Source organism: Oryzias melastigma, linkage group LG15 (genome assembly GCF_002922805.2).
Source record: "Oryzias melastigma strain HK-1 linkage group LG15, ASM292280v2, whole genome shotgun sequence".
In the NCBI taxonomy this organism is placed as follows: Eukaryota; Metazoa; Chordata; class Actinopteri; order Beloniformes; family Adrianichthyidae; genus Oryzias; species Oryzias melastigma.
This window is the reverse complement of record NC_050526.1, coordinates 26,266,979-26,278,427: the sequence shown is the minus strand read 5'-3', so window position 1 is coordinate 26,278,427 and position 11,449 is coordinate 26,266,979. Positions and strand designations below refer to the sequence as shown.

At 35.8% G+C, this 11,449-nt stretch overlaps 5 protein-coding genes across 6 annotated transcripts in view; 4 read left to right on the top strand and 1 right to left on the bottom strand.

Moving 5' to 3' along the window:
- The first annotated feature begins 155 nt into the window (after positions 1-155).
- On the top strand, positions 156-1,342 carry LOC112162073 (cystatin-C). The gene is made up of 3 exons (XM_024297723.2): positions 156-424; positions 783-893; positions 1,080-1,342. Exons 1-3 carry the CDS (start codon positions 182-184, stop codon positions 1,155-1,157), a joined length of 432 nt encoding a protein of 143 aa, XP_024153491.2. The 5' UTR covers positions 156-181; the 3' UTR covers positions 1,158-1,342.
- A 1,640-nt stretch (positions 1,343-2,982) lies between these two features.
- LOC112161583 (cystatin-C) lies at positions 2,983-4,279 on the top strand. Its single transcript, XM_024296814.2, has 3 exons — positions 2,983-3,296; positions 3,754-3,864; positions 3,964-4,279. Exons 1-3 carry the CDS (start codon positions 3,099-3,101, stop codon positions 4,039-4,041), a joined length of 387 nt encoding a protein of 128 aa, XP_024152582.1. The 5' UTR covers positions 2,983-3,098; the 3' UTR covers positions 4,042-4,279.
- A 1,617-nt stretch (positions 4,280-5,896) lies between these two features.
- Positions 5,897-8,318, top strand: si:dkey-76k16.6 (uncharacterized protein LOC566817 homolog). Its single transcript, XM_024297304.2, has 5 exons — positions 5,897-6,057; positions 6,132-6,242; positions 6,402-6,510; positions 6,795-6,921; positions 7,044-8,318. The coding sequence occupies exons 1-5, from the start codon at positions 5,986-5,988 to the stop codon at positions 7,453-7,455; spliced, it is 831 nt and encodes a 276-aa protein (XP_024153072.1). The 5' UTR covers positions 5,897-5,985; the 3' UTR covers positions 7,456-8,318.
- mgme1 (mitochondrial genome maintenance exonuclease 1) lies at positions 6,570-10,842 on the bottom strand. Of its 2 annotated transcripts, XM_024296813.2 has the most exons (6): positions 10,686-10,842; positions 9,909-9,984; positions 9,615-9,840; positions 8,658-8,790; positions 8,348-8,478; positions 6,570-7,597 (listed from the first exon to the last, which is right to left on the bottom strand). In XM_024296813.2, the coding sequence occupies exons 2-6, from the start codon at positions 9,982-9,984 to the stop codon at positions 7,558-7,560; spliced, it is 606 nt and encodes a 201-aa protein (XP_024152581.1). In that variant the 5' UTR covers positions 10,686-10,842; the 3' UTR covers positions 6,570-7,557. The 2 variants fall into 2 exon arrangements, with proteins under 2 accessions (XP_024152581.1, XP_024152580.1); XM_024296812.2 differs by lacking the exon at positions 10,686-10,842 and having other exon boundaries at positions 9,909-10,679.
- Positions 10,843-10,944: 102 nt separating this feature from the next.
- snx5 (sorting nexin 5) overlaps positions 10,945-11,449 on the top strand; it is a 6,133-nt gene continuing 5,628 nt past the window's right edge. The window contains exon 1 of the mRNA XM_024296811.2: positions 10,945-11,117. Coding sequence (XP_024152579.1) covers positions 11,085-11,117 — 33 coding nt within the window. The 5' untranslated portion in view covers positions 10,945-11,084. The remainder of the gene's footprint in view (positions 11,118-11,449) is intronic.

Genomic DNA, 11,449 nt, shown 5'->3' with positions numbered 1-11,449 from the left:
TCTGTATGTTTGTTCCACTTTGGCCATCTTTATCTGTAAATTATGATCAAAAGATTAAACCTTTTTCTTAGTCACAATATCTATGTACAATCCTCATCAGAGGTTTCTGGAGGTTTGACTCTGAAAATGATGATTGGCTGAGCGTCATGTCTCCTTATGCATATAAACTGAGGAATCACTGATGTTGTTCATCATTTCGTTGTGTCTCCCGCTGCATCTAAGGATGATGTGGAAATGTGCTTTTCCGTTCTTGGCAGCCCTGCTAACTGTTGGGTTAGCTCAGGTTCCAGGAGGTGTGACAGACATCAGCGCCAACGATGAGGGAGTACAAGCTGCGCTGAAATTTGCTATGGAGGAATACAACAAGGGTACTAGTGACCAATACCTCTTCAAGGTGGAGGAGGTGATCAAGGCTCAGGTTCAGGTTAGTAACATTTTACTTATATGTAATAATATCTAATAATATGATTTCATAGAATCCTAAAATGTCAAACACGTTTTAGCGTTTTAAAACATATCAGCAGCATTTTCACTGTGACTGATATTTTTTTCCCCACCTTTATCTGTCTATTTCATAAATTTTTTCTTTTCTTCTTTTTACCAGTGTTGTTTTTTCATTTGGGCCACTTAAGCAGCTTTTTTTATTTTTTGCTAAACTATTACAGACATAAGCTTTTGGTCTTTTTGATTAATATTATAAATATTTCAATTGCATAGCTCATTTGTTTTCAATCCTAATCCATGGTTGCATCTTTTTCATTTATATTTTTTGTCAAATTCAGGTGGTTGAAGGTTTCAAATACTTCCTGACTGTGAAAATATCCAAAACTCTGTGCAGAAAGAACACCAATGTTTCCAGGTGCCCAGTCATCACAAAGCCATCGATGGCTCAGGTATTTTTTGTATTGTCATATTTAAAGTGGTATTTCTAAGGACATTTTCACTTTTTTTCTTTTATTGAGACAATTAAAAGCTGTTAAAGCTCCACAGTTTTGGTTTTACTTTACTATATTATTTTAAGAAATATATTATTCAGCATGAGTCCTCATGAGTAATAACTGTTGATCCCTGTCTTTCAGAGCTACAAATGCACCTTCGTTGTGTGGGATCGCTCATGGCTCAATGATACACAACTGCTGGAGCAAAAGTGCTACTAAAAAAATCCAAAAAGATCTGGATTTAAATTTTCCTTTGAAGTCAAGGCAAAATAACAACAAATGCAATGCCATCTGTACAATACTTATTTAAACTTCACTATAATCAATGTAGAAATTTGGAACAGCTTCAAAAGCAAAAAATCAAAGTTTATCCAATAAAAATACTGTTCGAAGTTCAGTGACTTGAAAACTTTTTTGAGTTTGATCAATATTTCATTTTCTGGACATGAGTTCACTTAAGTGTTATTTGCTACATAATGATAAAACTTATAGGAAATCATACTTTAGAATTATTGATAGTGTGATTTTGCTTTCAATTTAATATCTATTTTAAATGTAATTTATAAAACAGCGTGTCACTAATAACTTCAGTTTGGACACATCAGAAAGAGATCCACAAAATGACTAAACTAATAATGACAATAACAAGAATGAGACAAATGAAATAACAGGAAATTACAATAAATAAAAATGAAAAAAAAAAACATTTTCTCTTTTAAGTTACTTAATGTGGGCTGCACAGTGGTGCAGTGGATAGCGCTCTCGTCTCATAATAAGAAAACTTTGGTTTGAATCACAGCTACTATAGTTTCCATGTTCTCCTTTTGCATGAGTGGATTTTCTCCGGGCTCTCCGACTTTCTCCTACAGTCTAAAAACATGTTTCATAGGAGAATTGTTGTCTCTAAATTGTCCTAGGTGTGCATGTGAGTATGTGACCCAGCAACAAGCATGGTGACACGTTCAAGGTGTACTCCACCCTCTGGCCAACAGTGGCTGGGTTGTCTCCAGCAGCCCCATGATGAACGGGTCACAAGACTTGTGTGCCTCTATTATTCCCTTTTTTGACTTAATGACTCATGTCAAACATTTGAATATCAGATGTCGTAACAGTGCAGAACAGAGTAACATTTAAAAACACACAACTAGCACTATCTTAGTATTTCACACATTGATTTAAAAATGGTCTGATATATTATACCACAGTGTTTTTAAGTTCACATTTAAGCCCTTAACAGTGTTGACAAGATTGTTACTAGGAATATTCTTTGGACAGAGATATGCCAACAACTATTTTTTTTTTATGACTAATCATAACTTGGCATCATAGGTATCGTACTATAAAATACTCACGATAACTTGAAAATATATACTCACTACACAGATGCACATGACTACTTTTCAAAATAGGCCAGTTACCATAATATGATTAGACACTAAACTACTACTAAAAGACATTTTCTTCTTGTAAAATTACTAGAAGAAATAAGAAATTGAGCACATTAAAACAGCTAACAAAATCCAACACCCTCCAAGAAAATCAGTATTTTTTTGAGTTGCTAAATAAAAATGAACAGCTTGAAGTTTGATGACTAATCATAATGTGACAATTACAGCAATGAATATAAATAAACAAATAATAATAAACAAAAAGTACAAAAATATATATTAAAAGTGTTACATTTTGTGAAATGGGTTTTAAAAATGTGTTTACTTCAAATAACAACCTGTTTGTGTTACTCTCCTAATAATATTGGGCAAGTTTCATAAAAGTACACTTTCATGAGAGATTTGTTTATATTTTAATTTATTGATATTCTCAAAAAAAAAAAAAAAAAGCTTGCTTTTTGTTTTGTCTCAACATGTTGAGGACAAGAAATCATATATATATATACACGTGTGTGTTTTATATTATTAAACGTTAGTTCGTTTCCAGTTAGGGAGAAGATCCGCCATCTTGCCCGAATCCCCTTTTCTGTCTTTTTTGTCCTATTTTTTCCCCCATAGACATTAGTCAAAGGGATTGTTGATTGGCGGAGAAAATGCCCCGCCCCCTTGGATGTGAGACAGTGTTTATATAAGAAGGAGGCAACGCAGACCAGATTATTTTCTTTTGCTTGTTTTTCAATTGGGGCAGATAAAAGCAACAAAAAGAGCTAAAATGTGGAAAGTTGTTTTTCTTTTCCTCGCGGCCACGTTCGCTATTGGAACTGGCGTCATGGTGGGGGGTGTTAGTGACGGAGACATCAACGACGAAGGAGCTAAAAAGGCTCTGAATTTCGCCGTCGACCAACATAACAGCCGCACCAACGACATGTACCTGCGTCAAGTGGCAGAAGTGGTGAAGGTGCAGAAGCAGGTGGGTAAAACCTTTTTTTTTTTTTTTTTTTTGCAATCGGATTAAAGCTAAAAAAAAAAAAAACTTTTCGATGGAGTTCTAAATATGATTCCAGTCGAAAGGCAGACAATGTAGTTTAGTTTTTGTTTATTAACGGTACATAAAGCAGTATTAATCTGATTTTGAGAGCAGGATTCTTGTGGCAGCATCTTTCCTGGCCACTCAGCAGTTATATAACTGTCGTAATCATGTCCTGACCCGCCCAGGCTTTACTTACTGTCTGAAGTTTCGCTCAGAAATTAAACAAAACAATGGAATTTGTTTGTGCAGCCCAGATTTAACCTTTAGCTTATTTAAAGCTGGTTGGTTAAACAAAAATCTTAGACAATTTCTTTCTTCCTTTTAAATCACTGTTTCATTTAAATGAGTTATTAAAACTGATATTTTAGTTAAGTTTAATCCCCCCTCATACTTCCAGGTGGTTGCTGGGATCAAGTACATTATTACTGTCAAAATGGCCAGAACCCTCTGCAGAAAGAACGGGACAGGAGAAGAATGCACCATCCCAGAAGATCCGGCTCAAGCCCAGGTAACGCATCGCTCTGAATCCCTGTGAAGTCTCCTTAAATAGCAGAGGGAGGGATCGCTTTGGAAGTCACATTTGGTTGAGTTGTCTGTTTTCTTTCAGCCCTACCAGTGCAAGTTCGGCGTGTGGAGTCGCCCATGGCTCAAGGAAATGACGGTGGTGGAGGAGAAGTGCAACTAAACGAACTGGATCCATTTGGCTCTTACTCACACTATGAATAAGACTGCGCTTTAGATCAACAACAAATTAACAACTTGTTCTTTTCTCCGTTTTCTTAATGCTGAATAACTCAAGTGCAATACATAAGTCAAAGATTGAATACTTTTTTAGAGCTATAGCTCTTTACACAGTTAGAGTTGGAAACTATTACTTTAAGATTTGCTAATACAATAAAATAAAAGTTTGCTTTGTGCTCTCATGCTTGTGTCCTCTTTCTGATGGTTGGTTATTACCATTTTTTAGGTTTTTGTTTAATTGTGGAGTATTTATTGAACACAATCAAAACTCTTTTATTATTTTTAGTCATGTGTTCTTTTCTCATTGTTTCATAAAACCTTAAACTTCTCAGTAAATAAACATTGCATTATGCTACAATTACTTGAGAGCTATAAAAAAGAGATACAAAAATTTTGGTAGATTTAGGAGCTACTTTGTTTGGTTGTTTGGGTTATCCTTGTTTAACTGGTTTATGTACAATTTGTTTAATGGATTTGTTAGAATACTCAAATAGTTTTTAACAAAATACTTGTATTTACTTCTACTTGAGTAATTTGGGGACTTAGGTCTACCAAAGTAACAATATTTTGAAGTAGTGCTAATTTAAGAGATGACAAGGGGAAAAAAACGCCTGAAAATAACCCTTTCAGTAATTGGACTAAGTATGTTTACTGTATATGCTCATTTTATAAATCTCACAATAATCATTTTTCCTACAGTTTGATTTTTTGCACAATCTTAAGAAAAAAACATTTAAAGTGCTTTATCTAGAAATACAACAAACTAGCCTCTTAGTATAGAAATTAAACTTCCTATAGATTTTTGTGAGATATTTTTTTCATAAATCCAGATTTGTATTTTGAATGTCCTTTGTCTGCATTATTAAACAAGTAAAACAAATCTATTTAAAAAAAACACAGAAATCTACCTTTAACAAGTTTTCCCAAACCAGAAGGACTTTGTGAGGTAGGAATGATGTTTATTTCAAGTTTTAACAGCTGAAGAATATTTCTAAACTATCGAATCGACATTTTCAGATTACTTTAAAAAATCTTTATTGACAATTCAGTATTCATGAAAAATATCAGCACATCTGTGTAAGAACTGCATATATAAGACCTTGTAAAATTGTTTTCCTCACACAAATCAAGGTAAAACATGTTCATAAACCACTGAACAAAAACAAAATAAAAGAAAATTAAGTGAATATAGGTCTTCAAGTTCTTTGTTTTGGAGACTAAATAAAGTAACCACTCTCTCTTATGAATTGGCCAAAAATATTTCTGTTATTTTTGTTTTAGATCTCAATTAAAGATTGAATCGTTGAAAATAAATAATATTTAAAGTGATTTTAGTGTAACATTTTTTCCAAACATGCTTGTGAAATATATTTGTTAATTATGCTAAATAATAAAAACATCAGAACAATCTATAGGCACATTCAGATTTTCCCCTTAAAATGCAGAAGCTTCAGCTTCAAAGTTACCTAAAAACAGAAAAGTTAGGGAAGTTTCGTTCTATATACTAGTGTCCTCCTGCAAATCATTACTTGAATTTGTTAATCATAATGGTAAAATATCGCAGTCACAAATGTAAATATATAAACCGGCCTCATATTGATTTTGATTTTTCTTAAGTAACATATAAGTGACTCAACAAATAAAGAGGTGTTAAAACAGCCATTTTACACACAAACTATGTTTATTTATTAATTTTACCTTTTGTTCCATCGTGTTTAGTCTGTTCATTGTTGCATAATGACTGCACTTTTTTTCTACAGTAAAAAAAAAATCTGTTCTTTGTCAAGTGAGCTTTTTAAATAAAGTTTTACAGTGAGGGGGAAAAAATGGTTTCGCCTTTAGTGTGATCTTTGATGCCGCATTAATCTACATTTCTTCAAATTCTATCATGGAGTTGACGGAGGATCAGCTGATAATAGCTGAGAATGAAGTGAAAAGATACCTTCCTCGCTCTTTGAAGGTGCGTTATTGCGCGGTTCACTACCATGTCGGTCCGAGGGTCTCTGGTTGACATTTTTACGTCTTTTTCCACAGGTTTACGGTTTCTTGATTCTTAGAAATCGGGTGAAATCAGAGCCTGTCACGGTTTTGGTGGACAAATGGCCAAAGTTTCACGTGATTGTCTGCAAACCAAGTTACGAAAAGGTAACACATACTTTAATAAAATAAGCTAACACTCATTAAGTCAACATAACTGACAGTTAAGCGCTTTTAACTACTCAAAGTACGAGAAGTGCCTTTAAATAAAGTTTTATTTGAATATATTATCCAGTCAATTGATATTTAAATTGCTGTTTTGCACAGGAGAGCGATGTGTTTAAAGATATTTTGATCTTTGCAAATGATGCAACCATTCTTGAGGAAACAATAAGGAGCCCCAGTGTTTTTGAATGGACCAGGTACCTTTGTATTGGTAATAATTTATATTTTTATTACACTATTATAAAAAAAATAAGGATTGCGTATTGAGTGTTTTCGGGATGTTATTGTCTTTTATTGAGTTCAAAGTCCAACATGCTATTTACTTTACCATAATGTTTCTATGGTTTACTTCATGACTTTACCTTATACGGTTATGAGGTCAAAGATCTAATTTCACTTAACTGAAAAATACCTACCAAATAATCAAAACAGAGCAAAATCAAAAGTGTCAATTATAATGATGTTTTTGGTCAAGCAGTGCTGTTTATGTTCCAGGCACCAACCGTTCTCACATGGAAATTATCAAAGCAGTTGCTTTTGAGAAGAATGTGCCCAGCAACAAACTTTCAGAGTGTCACGTGATGATCCTGGAGGATGAATCCAGGCTTCCCTCTATAGACTGGTACAACATATCATTTAAAAACATTGTTTTTATTTATTAAAAACATGGTTTTTATTTATTAAAAACAAACATCGAAGAATATTTTTTTCTACATTTCAGTCCTTTGCTCTTCTTTCCCACAGCTCAGGGTTCTCCTCAGGGTTCTCCCTGAGCTCCCTCGATGAATCTCACCTTGACTTGGTAAATCAGACCTGGAAGTTCGGGAAGCATGATGGGACTCTCGGAATGATCCGTAACATGATTGCCCATTTCCCTTCGCGCTGCATGCTGGATCCTGAGGGGAAGCCGGTGTCTTGGATCTTGACCTATGCGTGTTGTGCCATGGGGATGTTGTATACTCTGCCAGAGCACAGAGGGAAAGGCTACGCCAAAGCTGTGATCAGCAGCATGGCCAGGACTCTGAAGGCTCAGGGCTACCCCGTCTACTGCTTTGTGGAGGAGGAGAATGCGGTCTCCTACCAGCTCTTTACAAGCATGGGTTTCACTGAAGATCCATCTGACAAACAAGTCTGGTTTGGATTCAATAAATTTTGATGGTTAAATTAAAAGCTTAGTTTTGCAGAATGACTGGAAGAAGTCATTTTCAACTGCTTAAGAATCAAATTCCTGTTTTTGCAGAGCTGCCGTTGAATTTATTTACTTCTTCTCTGCAGAAGTGGTTGATCCCTGATTGGCTCTGAAAAAGGAGAACAGTGTAAAATGAGTGCATAAAAAAGCAAGTTAATGTACAGTGAACCAAATTAAGTCTAGTTGAGCTCTACTATCTATCAAACGATCAGCAAACCTAGAGAATTTACGCTTGTTTTCAACTTTAAACATAAATTCCATACCTAAATATTATTGAAACAAAAATTCTGAACACAGAATTATTTTATCTATGATTCTGACTCCTTTATCTCTTTTTAAATTAGATTTTTTCCTCATCAGTGTATCACAATCTATTCAGACTTTTACTTAAATATTTAGAAAAGTTATTTAAAATAACTAAAATTCCTTAACGGTCTGAATTACAAACACTGCTTATGCAGAAAGGAAAGTTACAACCCATCATCTTTGGGTTAATTCTGCTTTTGTTTGCAAATGAATATAATTAAAAAAGGTTGTTTCTGGATGACACAGACTTCTTCCACTGGAAAAGAAAAGCTTTCCACATTCAAAGACTTTTACAGTCTCTAAATCTTAAAGACCCACTGATAATTTTTGATCTGTTTTCAAAGTGCTCCCAGTCATTTTTTAATCATGATTAAATATGTTTTAAATATTTTTTCTTATAAATAAGTATTTACAAGTTGTATTGCAGCAGCTTTGTATATGATTTTTTTCTTTGATAAATAAAGCTTTATATATACATTTTTACATATGAAAACATAATCTGTTAAAAATAAAGAATTTAGAATTAAATTCCATCTTTCCCCCTTAGCTTTACCTTTGTTCTGTGAATTCTTCGAGGCGTAGCAGCCATGTTTTCCAGTACTCTGACATCAGCTCTGAGTCCAGCTTGTGGGCGTGAGCAGGCGAGCCATCCTTGTAAGCCACAACAATGAGACCATTTTCAACCTACAGGGAGAAATATCCGTGCGTCACGTGTTAGCATGTGACAGATTTGCACATACACAACAACAGCTCCTGTCTTCCACCTTTGCACTGTCGGGTTTGCTTGACAGGAACATTTCCTTGTTGATGATGAATAAAGTTGTGTCAATGTTAAAAGGTCAACGCAAAAAAAGCAGAATCACCTGGTATTCGTAGTTTTCATCTGCATTTAAAGCCCCTGCATAGGCTGCCACTTGAACAGGGTTGTCGTAAGTGTTGCTCAGGAATGGTTTGGGTTTTTCTGAAGTTTTCCAGTCGATGACACACAGAACACCCCTGCAGACAGAAAGAGGATTTGAAATTATAGTTAATTATATTAAGCTTTTGTTATCATGGTCCATAAAATCCTTGGAAAAATGGGTATCATGTGCGACACACAGTTGGGTCAGAACCCATCCCGGGAGCATTGGCTAGATTGTTTCCAGATTTATTGTAGCAAATGGAAATCCTCAGGATTCAACCCTTGGAGAACTGATTTCTAACCTTCACATACATCATCTGAATCAGATCTGGACTTAATGTGTTATAGCTGTGCTGAGGTGATACAACATTAACTCTTGAACCAAATTCATATTAAACTAATTCAAATAATTTGTTTTTTAAACCCTAACCTCTCCAGGGTTAAACGGGTAGAAAAAAGTGTTATTTAACAAAGATTGATTACTACGGGAAAAAAAGTTAGCTAGATAGAAATCTCAGTCATGAGAACTAAGCCAAACTACTGTAATAGTATTATGATTGTTCAAAAATTACACATCTATCAAATCTAGTTCTGTCAACGCAGCAGCCAGATTTTTAACCAGAAACCAGAAGAACTGATCTCATCATCTCTGTTCTCAAGTCTGCAAACTGGATTCCAGTTATGAAATTACCGCTTCTAGTTTATATACAACTAATCATGTCAGTTCTGTTTTGAACAAACCATGTTGGGATCTCAGTCAGCTGGTAGAAACCAAACAGGTTTTTTTGTTACGCTGCAGACAGACGGAACCAAATTCTTTCTGAGCTCAAATATGTGCAACATTTTCCAAAATTCAATTCAAGACTTTGGTCTTTTTTCGCATCTTTGTTGAATGTCTTGATCAATGAGGGTGTTTTACCTGTAGCGAGCTACACAGTCTACAACTCCCAGGTAGTTGAGAGGACCGTGCTGCACCGTGCTTTCAATCGCTCTCACTGCCCTGACATCCTCCAGAATGTGGGAGATGCTCTGAAGGTATCCCTGGACATCAGGTGGATACTCTGGTGTCCCAGATGTCCATGTCACTCCTGACATCAGAATGTGCTCCAGAGCCGAATGGAAAAGCTTTCCCTGTTTGAATATATCTGTTTGAAAACAAGAATGATGAGGGTGAAATTGAAGACATGTCACAGTAAAATGAATATAATCTTACTTTGACTGTACTGCTTGAAGCCTTCCTCTCCCAGCTCAGCGACCATCCTCCTCTTCCATCTGTCCAGGTAGAACATCTGTTCAGTAGAAAGTGTCTGTTGAAGAATCCTCGTCACACTGGGTGCAAAAGATTTGCTTCGGTTTAGATGAATTCGGACTGGTGGTCCTGATTCATCTGTGGCCAGTATCCGTTCTGGGTTAAGGAAAGGATGGAGGGTTTTGGGTTCCCTCATCTCTGGTCTTGAGAGCTTCTGAGCTTTAACAACAGGTCCATAAATGTGCTCGTCCTCCACTTGAAGGCTCTCTGGAGTTTGAGAGCTGACCCTAGATGTCATGACAGCTTTCACAAGAGAAGAGTAGCGTTCACTGTCCACTGCACTGTAAGGACTGTTCTTTTTGGGATATGTCAGGCAATGACAGGCAGAAAAGTAGCTCACTGGGAGGGCGGTGCTTTGAAAGACGATGATGCTTCCAGAGGAAAAAACACGGCTAAGAGTAAACATTCTCGCAATTGTGGCAAAAAAAACATGCGCAGGGGACTATGTTATGTATATAACAATACAAAGTTGAAGAAGTTTCGAGGTAGTTCGGGGTGAAATACAAGTTTAGCTTTCGATTCTTTCAGTACTTGCCCCAACATGTTCCAGAGAAACTCGACAGAAAAAAGCGCTTCTTTTTTCGACTGATATTCATTGTTGCACATCATTCATGCGTATTGGGAGTTGTAGTCCTGTTCATGAAATATTCCTTGAACGGGTTGAAATATGAACTACATTACCCAGAAGAGGTAGCGGCGTCCTTCAAATGGATCCGTGTTGTCAGTAGTTAAATTTTTCTATGGACACTCTTTTTTCTTTTGTCCTTTTCTTAACATTGTCCTTTTTATTCTGCTAAAACCCTTTCCTCCGCTGCTATACTGTCCGTTCAGGAAAAAAAAGAGTATCATGAGAGGAAAAAGATTGATTTGCTAAAGAACCAATCACAGCATGTTTTATTCTCCATTTCAGCCAATCAGATTCCTCCATAGCGGGGTTTAACGTTTCGTCATCAGGATGGAGGCGGACAACTATTTGACAGTTTGTTAGATAGCTAACCAGCCCCGAAGTGAAGGATTCTTTCAAATAGTTTTGATTTATACGTGTGCCAGTTTGGTCGTTACATCGACTCTAATCGTACAATGTCCTCGTTTGACGATAACAACAAAGAAAGGGTGAGATTTTTGATTTGTAAACTGTTCCTGAAGTCAGTAGCTAGCAACATTTGGAGAGCTAACACTGTCGGTTGCGTTCAAGTTTATGGGTGTTTCTGGGTCTGCTAACGTCTGGCTAAAGACGAAAAAAAATGACTGAAACGGTTGTCTAAAACGTAACTACATGGAGCCTTTATGAGTGCAAACAGCAGCTTTGTCTGGATGTTACTTTAAGTATGAAAGCAGAACCTTTTAAACTATTTCCTAGTCAAAATCACACGTTTCATTTTATGACTATCATTAAATGTTTGTGCTTTTAAGTTGTGCAGACAAATGCCCAAACATTCAATTAT

Bases quoted from the DNA above. Each gene is read 5' to 3' on its own strand.
- LOC112162073 (XM_024297723.2), top strand. From the start codon at position 182: ATGTTGTTCATCATTTCGTTGTGTCTCCCGCTGCATCTAAGGATGATG. The intron at 425-782 runs GTTAGTAACATT...TGTCAAATTCAG, and splicing joins TGATCAAGGCTCAGGTTCAG to GTGGTTGAAGGTTTCAAATA. The intron at 894-1,079 runs GTATTTTTTGTA...CCTGTCTTTCAG, and splicing joins CAAAGCCATCGATGGCTCAG to AGCTACAAATGCACCTTCGT.
- LOC112161583 (XM_024296814.2), top strand. From the start codon at position 3,099: ATGTGGAAAGTTGTTTTTCTTTTCCTCGCGGCCACGTTCGCTATTGGA. The intron at 3,297-3,753 runs GTGGGTAAAACC...TCATACTTCCAG, and splicing joins TGGTGAAGGTGCAGAAGCAG to GTGGTTGCTGGGATCAAGTA. The intron at 3,865-3,963 runs GTAACGCATCGC...GTTTTCTTTCAG, and splicing joins AAGATCCGGCTCAAGCCCAG to CCCTACCAGTGCAAGTTCGG.
- si:dkey-76k16.6 (XM_024297304.2), top strand. From the start codon at position 5,986: ATGGAGTTGACGGAGGATCAGCTGATAATAGCTGAGAATGAAGTGAAA. The intron at 6,243-6,401 runs GTAACACATACT...TGTTTTGCACAG, and splicing joins GCAAACCAAGTTACGAAAAG to GAGAGCGATGTGTTTAAAGA. The intron at 6,511-6,794 runs GTAATAATTTAT...TTTATGTTCCAG, and splicing joins GACCAGGTACCTTTGTATTG to GCACCAACCGTTCTCACATG.
- mgme1 (XM_024296812.2), bottom strand. From the start codon at position 10,410: ATGTTTACTCTTAGCCGTGTTTTTTCCTCTGGAAGCATCATCGTCTTT. The intron at 9,841-9,908 runs GTAAGATTATAT...GTTTTCAAACAG, and splicing joins CTTCAAGCAGTACAGTCAAA to ATATATTCAAACAGGGAAAG. The intron at 8,791-9,614 runs GTAAAACACCCT...TTCTGTCTGCAG, and splicing joins GACTGTGTAGCTCGCTACAG to GGGTGTTCTGTGTGTCATCG.